Consider the following 12020-nt stretch of genomic DNA (forward strand, 5'->3'; position numbering starts at 1 on the left):
TTTCCGTGCCTGAGTGAAGCAAGACAGAAACCACTGTGCCCATTTTACCCATAAGCAAGAAAAATGATACACTATGGAATATTATGCAGCCATAAAAAAGAATGAGCTTATGCCCTCTGCGGGGCATGGATGGAGCTGGAGGACATTATCCTTAGTAAACTAAGGCAGGAACAGAAAACCAAATACTACATGTTCTCACTTAGAAGTGGGAGCGAAATGATGAGAACACATGGACACATAGAGGGGCACAACACACACTGGGGTCTATCAGAGGTTGGGAAGTGGGAGGAGGGAGAGGATCAGGAAAAATAACTAATGGGTACTACATTTAATGCCTGGGTTATGAAATAATCTGTGTAGCAAACCCCCATGACACACATTCACCCATGTAACAAACCTGCACATCCTGTACATGTGCCCCTGAACTTAAAAGTTAAAAAATAAAAATAAAAAAAGAAAAGAGAAAGAAATACATTACTTTAGTAACTATCAATTGCTGGGTAATTGATACACATTTCCATGTAATCCACATAACCATCCTATGTATGAAATAGGGGTTACTATCCCCATTTTCCAGATGAGGAAACTGAGGCTTTGAAAGTTTAAGTATTTGCCCAGACTGCCAGCTCAGCAGTGGCAGAGCTGGTAGCCATGCCCAGCTCTCTCCATGGTTTAGTGTGTTTGTGGCCCACCCCTCCTGTGAGCTTGGCCGGGAACGCACACACAGACCCACACACATGTGACCTCTCCAGATACCTTTTATTGTCTTTTTTGGCCCCTCAACTTTCCTTCTGGTACGTAGTGGATGTCTTCATGGCGGTCTCTGGCCTCTTTTCCTTTGTGGGCAGACTCACTTCAATGTCTGTGAGGTCAACCCAGGGAGGGGGTTTAGTGTCCCCAGTAGGAGAGGGGCAGACTTTGGCTTTTCCATCCACCGAGACGGTGCTCACAAAATGCTCCAGAGCTTCCCCATTGCAGCCGTTCCTGGCTGGGTTGGACTCTGTCACCATGAAGTGTTTCTCACGGCATTGTCCTGCCCTCGTAGTCACTGCCTCAGTCATCGGAACACAGGATGGCTCCTGGCCTCCTTTCTTGACATGAATGAGGCATCAGGAAGCCTTTGCTCCTGAGAAGATTCTGGGCTGAAGATGTCCAGAGACAGTGCTCAAATAAAAAAAAAAAAAAAAAAAAAGGAAGCTTGGAACTCTCTGGGATGGTGCCTCCCAAGTAGCTGGGATTACAGGTGCCCGGGAATGGGGCTCCCTTTACACCGCCCTCTAATGTTCTTGCTAGACCTACTCCCTCTGTGCTGGTGGCATCCCTGGCCGCTCCTGATGGTCCTTCTCTGGTGACAGTCACTGGTCTGGACTCCTTCGGGGAGCTGAGAGTCGTGAAGGTGCTCCGTGTGCACCGTGGCTGTCTTGCTGGTGCTTCTGTGGGCAGTGACCATGGTGGACAGAGTGTGTGCAGAGCTTGGCCAGGACCAAGTTTCCTGTGGTCATGGCTCCCCACGCATGGTGCTCACTGCAGATGGTTCTTGATATGGACAGTCCCAACCATGGTTGCAGCTTGTTTCTTCTGAGCTCATCGTGGTTGGTGTTGGTTGTAGACGGCGTTCATCATTTATGACGGTTTCATCATGGAAGGTTCTAACTCGTGACAGTTCTTAATATTGTCAGCGTTTGCCATTGAGAACAGCTGTCGCCACTGATGAGTTTTGGTACAGGGGGTCCCACCAGGATGCTGCTGATGACAGATGGTTTTGCCATTGATGGATCTTGTTATAGATGGCTCGTCACTGAAGTTCATAGTCTCGATATCATTACCCCTCACTGTTTTGACATAGGTGGCCTCAGCCTTGGTGAATCTTGATACTAGAGCTCTTCCTACCAACAGTGGTTCTCAGTATAGACAGTCTCCTCACTGACTGCGTTCTCGGGATAGGCGGTGCTCAGCATAGACCCTTCCTGCTACATGTGGCCTGCCCACTGATGCTTGTTGCTACAGATGGGACTACCCATTGATGGTCCACACAGTCAGTGTGTGCTTTTGAAAACATCTTTCCTCCTTGCTTTGGGAATAACCACTCTGGGTCCAGCCTGGGTTCGCTGGGCCCGTGTGCCATTTTCCAAGAGACTCTGGCTGCTGGAGAGGATTCTTACGAAGGCATGCACACCTGGGCAGGCTGCTCCCCGTTGGTGACCTGCTCACTGGTTTTCTCGTTGCCGCCCGTCTTGTCCTCCTGCACACTGGTGTGGCTGCTCTGCCCGTTTTGGGCACTGCCTTCCAGCCCAATGCTCTGACGGCTGCTGGCCTGGGTGGAGGGAAGGCTGGCTGTGGAAGTCAGCAGCCCGCTGCTCACCTGGTAGGTGAGGGCACTGCTGCCAAAGCTGATGAAGCTGGCACTGGACGGGCTGCTGCCGCCGCTGCCCGGCAGGCTGGCCTCACTCTTGCCCTCCAGTCTGCTTGGTGCTGTGGGCGGGGCCAGTCAGCTGGCTCTTTAGGGACCTGAGAGGGTCTGTGGAGCCCAGCTGGCTGGTTTGGTTGCTGGCCGCCTGGGTGTTGAGCCTTCTGTTCAGCCGCACTCTCCGGTGGCTGCCCGCTAAGCTGGTGCCGCTGTCCTCCTTGTCCCCCGCGTACCCGCTGCTCAGGCTGGTATGGCTGCACTCCTCTCGCCTGGGATGCTGCACACTGGACACATGACTCTCGCTGCTCTGGGTGTCACTGAGGTTGCTGCTGGCCACTTTCAGGGGATCCTGAGCCGCTCCTGCATGGTGTGGCCACTCAGGGGACTGGAGCTCTAAGCCAGGTGACTGTAGGCTTGGCTCTCCGTCCTCCTCATTCCAGACACACGATTCCCCTTTTTCTCCCTTGAGAAAAATGGGGGGCAGCTGAAGTGGTTTATCCAGGGAGAGGGGGCCCTGGGAGGCCTCTGAATGTTGGCTGTGACCTCTCTGGGGAGAGGTGCCTCCGTATATAAGGCTGCCCTTTGAAAACTGTGTGTTCTGAGTGGCTGGCTCAGTTCCCATGGTGATGGGGCTTGTGAGGTGAAGGCGGGTGTGGGAGGGAGAACAATGCTGTCCTGGCACCAGTGCCATCAGTGGCCTGGCCTGGAGGGTAGGACTGGGGCAGAAAGGGGCTCGTGGCTGGAGGGGGTGGGGTGTCACCCTCCTGGGAGTCTTTCTGAGGAGTCTGTGGCCAGACATCAGGTCAGGGGCCTCAGGCGTGTGTCCCAGCCGAGCTCCTATGAGTCGAGTTGCTTCTCTCCCAAGTCTCTGCCTGCTTGCTGAGTGTTTTTGTTTGTTTGTTTGTTTTTGTTTTTTTGTTTGTTTTTTGAGATGGAAAATCTCACTCTGTCACCCAGGCTGGAGTGCAGTAGTGTGATCTTGGCTCACTGAAAGCTCCGCCTCCCAAGCTCAAGCGATTCTCCTGCCTCAGCCTCCCAAGTAGCTGGGATTACAGGCGCCCGCCACCATGCCTGGCTAATTTTTGTATTTTTTGAAGAGATGGGGTTTCACCACATTGCCCAGGCTGGTCTTGAACTCCTGACCTGGAGCAATCTGCCCGCCTCGGCCTCCCAAAGTGCTGGGATTACAGGCGTGAGCCACCGCACCCGGCCTGCTGAGTGGTTTTGAGGACAGGAGGGAATACAGCAGTGAGGAGTATAACCTAAATTCCTTGCCAGATCATCAAGGCCCTCGTCTGGTCTGGCTCTCCCAACTTCATCACACACCACACCCTGCCCCTTTCTCACCTCGGATGCCCGACCAGGCTGAGCACTCTCTTATTGCAAAAGGGACCCACAGCCGGGTGCACTGGACCCCAACACTATGAAACTGGGTTTCTGAGAAAAGCTTTTCATTGCAGGTTGACTCAGAAAGAGGCAGGAGTCAGCTCAAATCTCTCTCCCTGTGCTGGCTTTAAGGCAGTAATTTTATTAGAAAAGGTTTAGGGAGTGGATTCTGAGATTAGTAGGTGATTGGTGCAAGGAGAAGTGAGGTCTGGAAAGACCTTGGGCATGCGCAGTTATCTCTTCATGCCTCCTCATGGGTCCCATGTGCAAATTTGCGGGGAGTGAGTGTGAAACATGCAGTGGAAATTCAGGCCGTGATATCGGCAAGCTGGTCTTGCACTAACTCCAGTCGGCCATATTGGTTCCAGCTGATTGCAGCCGGTTTTGTCATAAGTGAAAGGAGTTTCAAGTTGTTTCTTGTTTTATTTGCTTTCCTGCAAATTCAAGAATTTCTGTTAGTGGTTTCTTTAGCTCTTTGGAGCATGGTTTCACAATTTCATGCTCTTACCTGCTGCAGGGCCTTGGCACTGGTTGTTTTCACCCCCCCAGGGAGCTTTTCCTCTCTGTCTGGCATCCTTCTTTTTTTTTGAGACAGAGTTTTGCTCTTGCTACCCAGGCTGGAGTGCAGTGGTACAATCTCAGCTCACTGCAACCTCTGCCTCCCAGGCTCAAGCAATTCTCCTGCCTCAGCCTCCCAAGTGGCTGGGATTACAGGCATGCACCACCACACCCAGCTAATTTTGTATTTTTAGTAGAGATGGTTCCTCCGTGTTGGTCAGGCTGGTCTCAAACCCCCGACCTCAGGTGATCCGCCCACCTCAGTCTCCCAAAGTGCTGGGATTACAGGTGTGAGCCACTGTGCCCGGCCCCTCCCCGCTACTTTTTTTTTTGAGACAGTCTTACTCTGTTGCCCAGGCTGGAGTGCAATGGTGTAATTTCCTCTCACTGCAACATCTGCCTCCCAGGTTTAAGCGATTCTCCTGCCTCAGCCTCCCGAGTAGCTGGGATTATGGGCATGTGCCACCATGGCCAGATAATTTTTGTATTTTTAGTAGAGATGGAATTTCACCATGTTGGCCAGGCTGGTCTTGAACTCCTGACCCCAGGTCATCTGCCTGCCTCGGCCTCCTAAAGTGCTGGGATTACAGTTGTGAGGCACTGCACCTGGCCCCCTCTGTCATCCTTTATGCCACTTCCTAATTGATGTTCCTTGTGACATGAATGAATGATGTACTGGTTATTTATTGCCAGTTCCTCAGCCAGAATGTAAACTTAATGAGGGCAGAGATTCTGATTTCTTATTCTCTGCTTGATCCTCAAGGCCCAGCACACTGCCTGACACCTCATAGATGCTCACTAGATGTTGATTTAGTGAATAAATGAATAACCCTGGGGTGTGCATCACCACCTAGGGAACTTCTAAAAAACATGTTTGAATTTTCTTTTTTTTTTTTTCACTTGAAAATAATGTTTTTTTTTTGTAGCAATGGAATCTTGCTATGTTGCCCAGGCTGGTCTCAGATTCCTGGCCTCAAGTGATCCTCCTTGCCTTGGCCTCCCAAAGTGCAGGGGTGACAGGTAGGAGCCACTGCATCTGAGCAATATTTTCTAAGACAGTGGTTTTTGCCCTTGGCTACATACTGGATTCACCTGGGGATGCCTGGGTTACACCCCTAGAGGTTCAGAGTTAACTGGTCTAAGGTGAGGCTTTGGCAATAGAGTTTTAAAAAGCTCTCCAGGTAATTCCAATGTGCAGTCAGCATTGAAAAGTGTGCTAGCTTGGCCACAGGTGCTTTTTTGTAGATGATTCTGATGTTCAACTCTGATGAAGAAGTTAACTGCAGATGAAAACACTCAGCCTGCCACTTACTAGTAATAGATGTTTACTGAGTGATGGAATGAATTAATATATTCATTGACCCCTAAAGAGTTCATGGGCGGAGTTTTAAAACCTTCAGAAGTCATTGAAATTGTACACAAAATCTGCGATGAGCTACACGTATGCTTTCTTTCCCTTAGGCAGGGAGGCGTAGCATTCATAAAATTCCCAAGGGTATCCATGATCCCCAAAAGATCAAGAAGCGTAAAGATCAGTCACAACTCCTGCCTCAGTGTGAGACGGATGGTCCTGGTGCTTAGCCTGACCCTAAGAGGTCTGGAGAGGGCTGGCCTGCCCTGTTTGGGGTGCAGGGTGAGAGAAGAAGGGGGGCACTGCTCAGAGAGAGCACTGCTAAGCCCCTTGACAGTTATCATCACCATCATTCCTAATCCTCACTGTCATCGTTGTCATGAATTCCTTTCCTATTGCCTGGGGCAGCTCAGCCTCCCTTTGCTGTACACAGCAGCGTCTCTTTTGCTCTGAAAATTGTGATCCTTTAGGGGTGAGTGGAGCATCTCCTTGCTGTCTAACTTCCTATCCCCAGCCCTATGCTCCCCACGAGGGCCTGCAAGGAAGAGACAGGCACGGTGGCTTGGTGGCGATGTTCAGAGTGAGGGGTGTGGTGGGACCCAACTGTTATGGGAAGCAGGGACAAGGTCTGGCCCTTTAGGGGACTGGCAGGTGAGAGGTAGGAGGTTGGGCACCAGGCAGGTAGGCTGGGACTCAGGATTGGCTCTGTGCCTGCACAAAACCAAAAGAGGGCAGATGCCCCAGTACTGGGATTAACGATGAGCCTGTTGGAATGCATCTTCGCTCCTCTCGTCTTTTGCCTCACCTGCTCTGGGCACATTACATTACGGGCCTGAGGACTGCAGTGAGCACTTGGGCTTGTTCAGGATAAATGGCAGAGGCCATGTGGTAATAAGAGTTCCCTTCCCATTTAGTGCATTGAACACTAGCTTGTGGATACAGTGAGGCCTCATAAACAGCCATGGCTCAGCTTAGCGTTTACCTTTTGTTTTGTTTTTTGTTTTTTTTTGAGATGGCTCTTGTTGCCCAGACTGGAGTGCAGCAGCGTGATCTCAGCTCACTGCAACCTCTGCCTCCTGGGTTCAAGCGATTCTCCTGCCTCACCCTCCCGAGTTGATGGAATTACAGGCATGCGCCACCATGCTTGGCTAAGTTTGTATTTTTAGTAGAGACGGGGTTTCTCCATGTTGGTCAGGCTGGTCTCAAACTCCCAACCTCAGGTGATCCACCTACCTTGGCCTCCCAAAGTGCTGGGATTACAGGAGTGAGACACCGTGCCCGGCCCAGAGTTCACCTTTTAAGTCTCTGTGGGTTACTCTGGTAGTCTCGGGGAAGGCATTTCATGGAGCTTCTGTGCTTTCATTCTAGCCTTCTCGTTCCTGCCTCACCTGTGCAGCCACCTGAGGGCAGTGCTCTTACCTGGTCCCTGCCCTAGCTGCCCTTGTGCATAAGACTAGGGCTGTTCTGCCCAGGCACCGCTTCCAGCATCCTCCAGAGATGCAGGTCCTCAAGGGTCACATGGAGCAGCACCCTTCTGAGCTCACAGTACCAAATCCCCGAAAGATCCAGGGAGAAGTGGGTAGAAGACATTTTCTACAGTGGGACCTGGCATCTCATTCTGGGATCATGCTCTGGGCTGCTTTTCCTGTCCCCAGTCCCTTGCTGTTTGCCCCCCTCAGAAACCCTCCTCTCAGTCAAACATATTCCAACCTCTGTCTCTAGGTTCCCTTCATCTCATGCATGTCAATTTCTTCACCCAGGAGACTGGCACCCACCGGACCAGCAGCTCAGAAGACAGAGCCGGACTCAGAGTCCCAGGCAGGGCTCTCACAGGAAACCTGGTTATAATCACATTGTCTGTGGCTCCTGGAGACCGAGTGTCCCATCCTTCCTCGGTGTGGCACAGACAATGCTATATGCTCATAAGACCATCTCATTTCTCTTCTGGGCTTGTAGGAAAAGTACATTTCCAACTCCATGTAGGTAGGGCTAATAGAATGTGGGCAGAAGGGATGTTCACTACTCCAGGCTTGGGCCATAAAATATCTCCCATGCATGGTCCTTCCCTTTCTTCCCTTTCTGTAGGGACCTTGAAAGCCATGCTTTGAACATAGCAGAGCCCCACCGTGGTTGGAGCCTGGGTCTCTGAGTGACTACACGGAGAAGAACCCCTACCCCCTCTGCCCAACGCATTGGTGCTGTCAGTGAGTGGTAAACTGTTATTGGACTAAGCCATCAAGATTGGGGGGTTCGTTTGTTACCACAGCAACACCTGCTTTGCACAGACTAATACCTCATGTTCCCAGATACCGCTGATGTATTTCACCAGATTTAGCTTTATCCTGATGGTTTCTGCAGCGGGTTCTGGAGCTGTGTTCCTACCTCAATACCTACCCTAGAATCTCAGCATCACAGTCCCTGGTGGGAAAGCAATGCTTTCTCACATTATGAAGATGGAAAAGCATATCGCCAGGAAGAACATCGCCAGCCCAGAAAATTGGCTGTCAGCCCTGGGCCTTTAACCTAATATTTATTCCTGGGAAACCCTTGCTAAGTTAGGCATTGATTCTCTGCATGTGACATGCCATAATAACTCCTAACTTGGAAAGTTGGCTTGTTTTCACTCATTCATTCAATAAATATTTCCTGAACTGATATTCTGTCTGGGCTTCCATCAATATTGATTGGGATCCTGCTCTGTGTTAGGCAGTGTTTCAGCACTGCCCTCAGAGAGCTTCCATGCATGGAGGGAGACAGGTAGAAGGAAGTAGGATGCATTCTGTGATGATCAGTGTTAGAGGCAAATAAAGTAGAGCTGGGGAGTAGAGAATGATGGGGAGTGTGCGTGTGTGTGTGTGTGTGTGTGTGTGTGTGTGTGTGTGAAGCCATAGGGACACTGTCCCTCAATCAGAACCAGCAAATGCCAGGGGAAGAGGTCACTGGGGGAGCCCTGGGGAGGGTGGATGCTGTGGGCTGTGGAAAGGGCTCTGCATTTTACTCTGAGTGCATTAAGAGACACACAAGAGTTTTCAGCAGGGCGAGATGAGTGGATTGGAGTTTGAACAGACTGCCGTGTAAAGAACAGGAGCCTCCTGTAATCCCAGCACTTTGGGAGGCCTAGGTGGGTGGATCACTTGAGGCCAGGAATTTGAGACCAGCCTGGCCAACATGGTGAAACGCTGTCTCTATTAAAAATACAAAAAAATTAGCCAGGTGTGATGGTGTGTTCCTGTAGTCCCAGCTACTCGGGAGGCTAAGGCACAAGAATCGCTTGAACCCGGGAGAAGTTTGCAGTCAGCTGAGATTGCACCACTGCACTGCACTCCAGTCTGGGCAACAGAGCGAGACTTTGTCAAAAAAAAAAAAAAAAAAAAAGAACAGGAGGGCAGGGAGGTCCAGGGCTTGAGTCTGTCTGGCGCCATAGCCTAGGGGTGTGATGGGGATGGCTTGGGCCAGGACAGAGCAGTAGAGATGGAGAGGTGGTTGGATTCTGGAAGTATTTTGAAGGGAGAGTATCAGGATTTGCTTAGGGATTGCATGGAGAATGAGAGGAAGCAAGGGCTCAAGGCCAGCTGTGGGGTCCAGGAGCCCCAGAGTCAGAGGCTGCGTGGGCTTCTGGAAATGGCTCAGCCTCCTCTTGGTTTGGAGCATGTGGGGGAGTGCGTGGGTGGGAGGAGGCGCAGAGGAGTCAGACCCACTGGGGTTCCAGCCTCAGCCTTTGGAACTGTGTGCTTAACACCACCGCAAATAGGTGGGAGGATTCAAGGCTCCACGAACATGAATTGAGAATAAATAAATGGGAGGTTCCCTTTTGGACGCTGGAGAACGGACACGGAGAAGACAGACAAGCCCCTCCTTCATGGGCCTCAGTTTAGACTGGGGACACACAGACTGGGGACAGATTTCAGAGAGCGAGAAGTGCTGCAGATAAAATAAAATGAGGGAGGGGAGGAAGAGGGAGGGTAGACGGGGCAGGCACAGTGCTCCGGAGTTAGGATAACTGCCCCTTGCCTTCTTAGAGCACAGCCAGAGAAAGGACTCTGGCCTGCCGTGGTTCAAATCCTGTGACCACCACCGAGGTGACATTGCGTGATCCACTTAACCTCTCTGAACCACAGCTACTCCTCCTCGGAAATGGAGGAATGATTGTGATCATGTCACTCCACAAGGGGATGCTGTGAGCACCGACAGGAAGCACCCAGGACAGGGTCTGCCCCTGAAGGTGGCCTGCAGGGTGCTGCCCTACCCTAATGGAACCTTCTGCTTTAAAAGAGACTAAAAGAGACATGTATGTATGTGTGTATACAAATACATATATTAGTACATGTGACTGTATACACAAGTATCTATGTATATATATGAGTGCATACAGAAGTACATGCATGCATACAAGTATGAGCATATGTACATGAATACATACACAAATACACATATGTGCACTTTCTTTTTTGAGACAGGGTCTGGCTGTGTCACCCAGGCTAGAGTGCAGTGGTGCGACCTTGGCTTACTGCAACCTCTGCCTTCTGGACTCAGGTAATCCTCACACTCAGCCTCCCAGGTAGCTGAGACTATAGCCGTGTGCCACCAGGTCTGGCTAATTTTTTTTTATTCTTTGTAGACATGAGGTCTTGCTATGTTGCCCAGGCTGGTCTTGAACTCCTGAGCTCAAGCAATCTGTCCGCCTTGGCCTCCTAAAGTGCTGGGATTACAGATGTGAACCAGTGTGCTCTGCCTCACATATATGTAATTTTTTTTTTTTTTTTTTTGAGACAGGGTCTTGTCTCTGTCACTCGGGCTGAAGTGCAGTGGCTCAATCTCAGCTCACTGCAACCTCCGCCTCGCAGATTCAAGCGATTCTCCTGCCTCAGCCTCCTGAATAGCTGGAATTACACGCATGCGCCACCATGCCCGGGTAATTTTTGTATTTTTAACAGAGACAGGCTTCACCATGTTGGCCAGGCTGGTGTTGAATTCCTGATCTCAGGTGATCCACCCACCTCGGCCTCCCAAAGTGCTGGGATTACAGGCGTGAGCCATTGTGCCCGGCCACATATATGTACTTTTAAATCACAAAACTCTCTTGCCCTCAGCATCCCCCACCGGGGCCCCTACTCTTCCCTGAGGGTCTCCGCAGAGAGCGCTCTTATCCGAGCCTCCCCTGCCATCCTTTGATGGATACCTCTGTCTTTTCCCAGGACTCCTCATTGTCAAGCTCCCATCTGGATAAGGACTCTCACTTGTTCACTTTAGAGAGTCCCTGAGCACCTACTAGGTCCTCACATGCAGGGTGGTGAGTGCTCTGCTAAGAAGAGTCTTGGCCGGGCGCTGTGGCTCACACCTGTAATCCCAGCACTTTGGGAGGACGAGGTGGGTGGATCATGAGGTCAAGAGATTGAGACCATCCTGGCCAACATTGTAAAACCCCGTCTCTATTAAAGATAAAAAAGTTACCTGGGCATGGTGGTATGTACCTGTAGTCCCAGTTACTCGGGAGGCTGAGGCAGGAGAATCGCTAGACCCTGGGAGGCAGAGGCTGTAATGAGCTGAGATCGTGCCACCGCACACCAGCCTGGCAACAGAGGGAGACTCCATTTCAACATTAACAAAAAAAAAAAAAAAAAAAAAAAAGAGTCTCATGCACAATGGGTCGGCACCTGACTGGTGCTGGAACCCAAGCCCCTGATTCCCAGTCTGGGAGATCCTCCCTGTATGGGAGCTGGAGCAGTAGATTAGAGTGACTGTGTCTGCAGGGCTGGCTGTGAGTCAGGCACTGTGTCAAATGCCTGCATGCGCGGTCTCATCCTTGCAATCGCTTTATGAAGCAGCTTCTCTGGGCATCTCCATGTCTGCCAGCTGTCTGCCCTAAGCTCATGCTCCTAATGACTTGACTGGGCTGCAAGACAGGGCTACTCACGGGGGCAGTGAGGGTCATTTCTGGGGGGCCCAGAGCGGTGGGTACCTCCCTACTCAGGCACATTTAGTATGCAATAAAGAACAGGAGGACTTGGCCGGGCGCGGTGGCTCAAGTCTGTAATCCCAGCACATTGGGAGGCCGAGATGGGCAGATCACGAGGTCAGGAGATCGAGACCATCCTGACGAACACAGTGAAACCCCATCTCTACTAAAAAAAATACAAAAAACTAGCGGGGCGCGGTGGCGGGCGCCTGTAGTCCCAGCTACTTGGGAGGCTGAGGCAGGAGAATGGCGTGAACCCGGGAGGCGGAGCTTGCAGTGAGCTGAGATCCGGCCACTGCACTCCAGCCTGGGCGACAGAGCGAGACTCTGTCTCCAAAAAAAAAAAAAAAAAAAAAAAAAAA

General features: G+C 51.1%; 1 protein-coding gene across 1 annotated transcript; it reads right to left on the reverse strand.

Annotated features, from left to right (window-relative positions):
* Positions 1–740: 740 nt before the first annotated feature.
* C20H16orf82 (chromosome 20 C16orf82 homolog) lies at positions 741–3193 on the reverse strand. Its single transcript, XM_025370425.1, has one exon. It carries the CDS (start codon positions 3096–3098, stop codon positions 2445–2447), a length of 654 nt encoding a protein of 217 aa, XP_025226210.1. The 5' UTR covers positions 3099–3193; the 3' UTR covers positions 741–2444.
* Positions 3194–12020: the final 8827 nt, after the last annotated feature.

The sequence above is a fragment of the Theropithecus gelada genome, chromosome 20, assembly GCF_003255815.1.
Source record: "Theropithecus gelada isolate Dixy chromosome 20, Tgel_1.0, whole genome shotgun sequence".
NCBI lineage: Eukaryota > Metazoa > Chordata > Mammalia > Primates > Cercopithecidae > Theropithecus > Theropithecus gelada.

Excerpts from the sequence above, each read along its gene's own strand:
- C20H16orf82 (XM_025370425.1), bottom strand. The coding sequence starts at position 3,098 with ATGGCACTGGTGCCAGGACAGCATTGTTCTCCCTCCCACACCCGCCTT.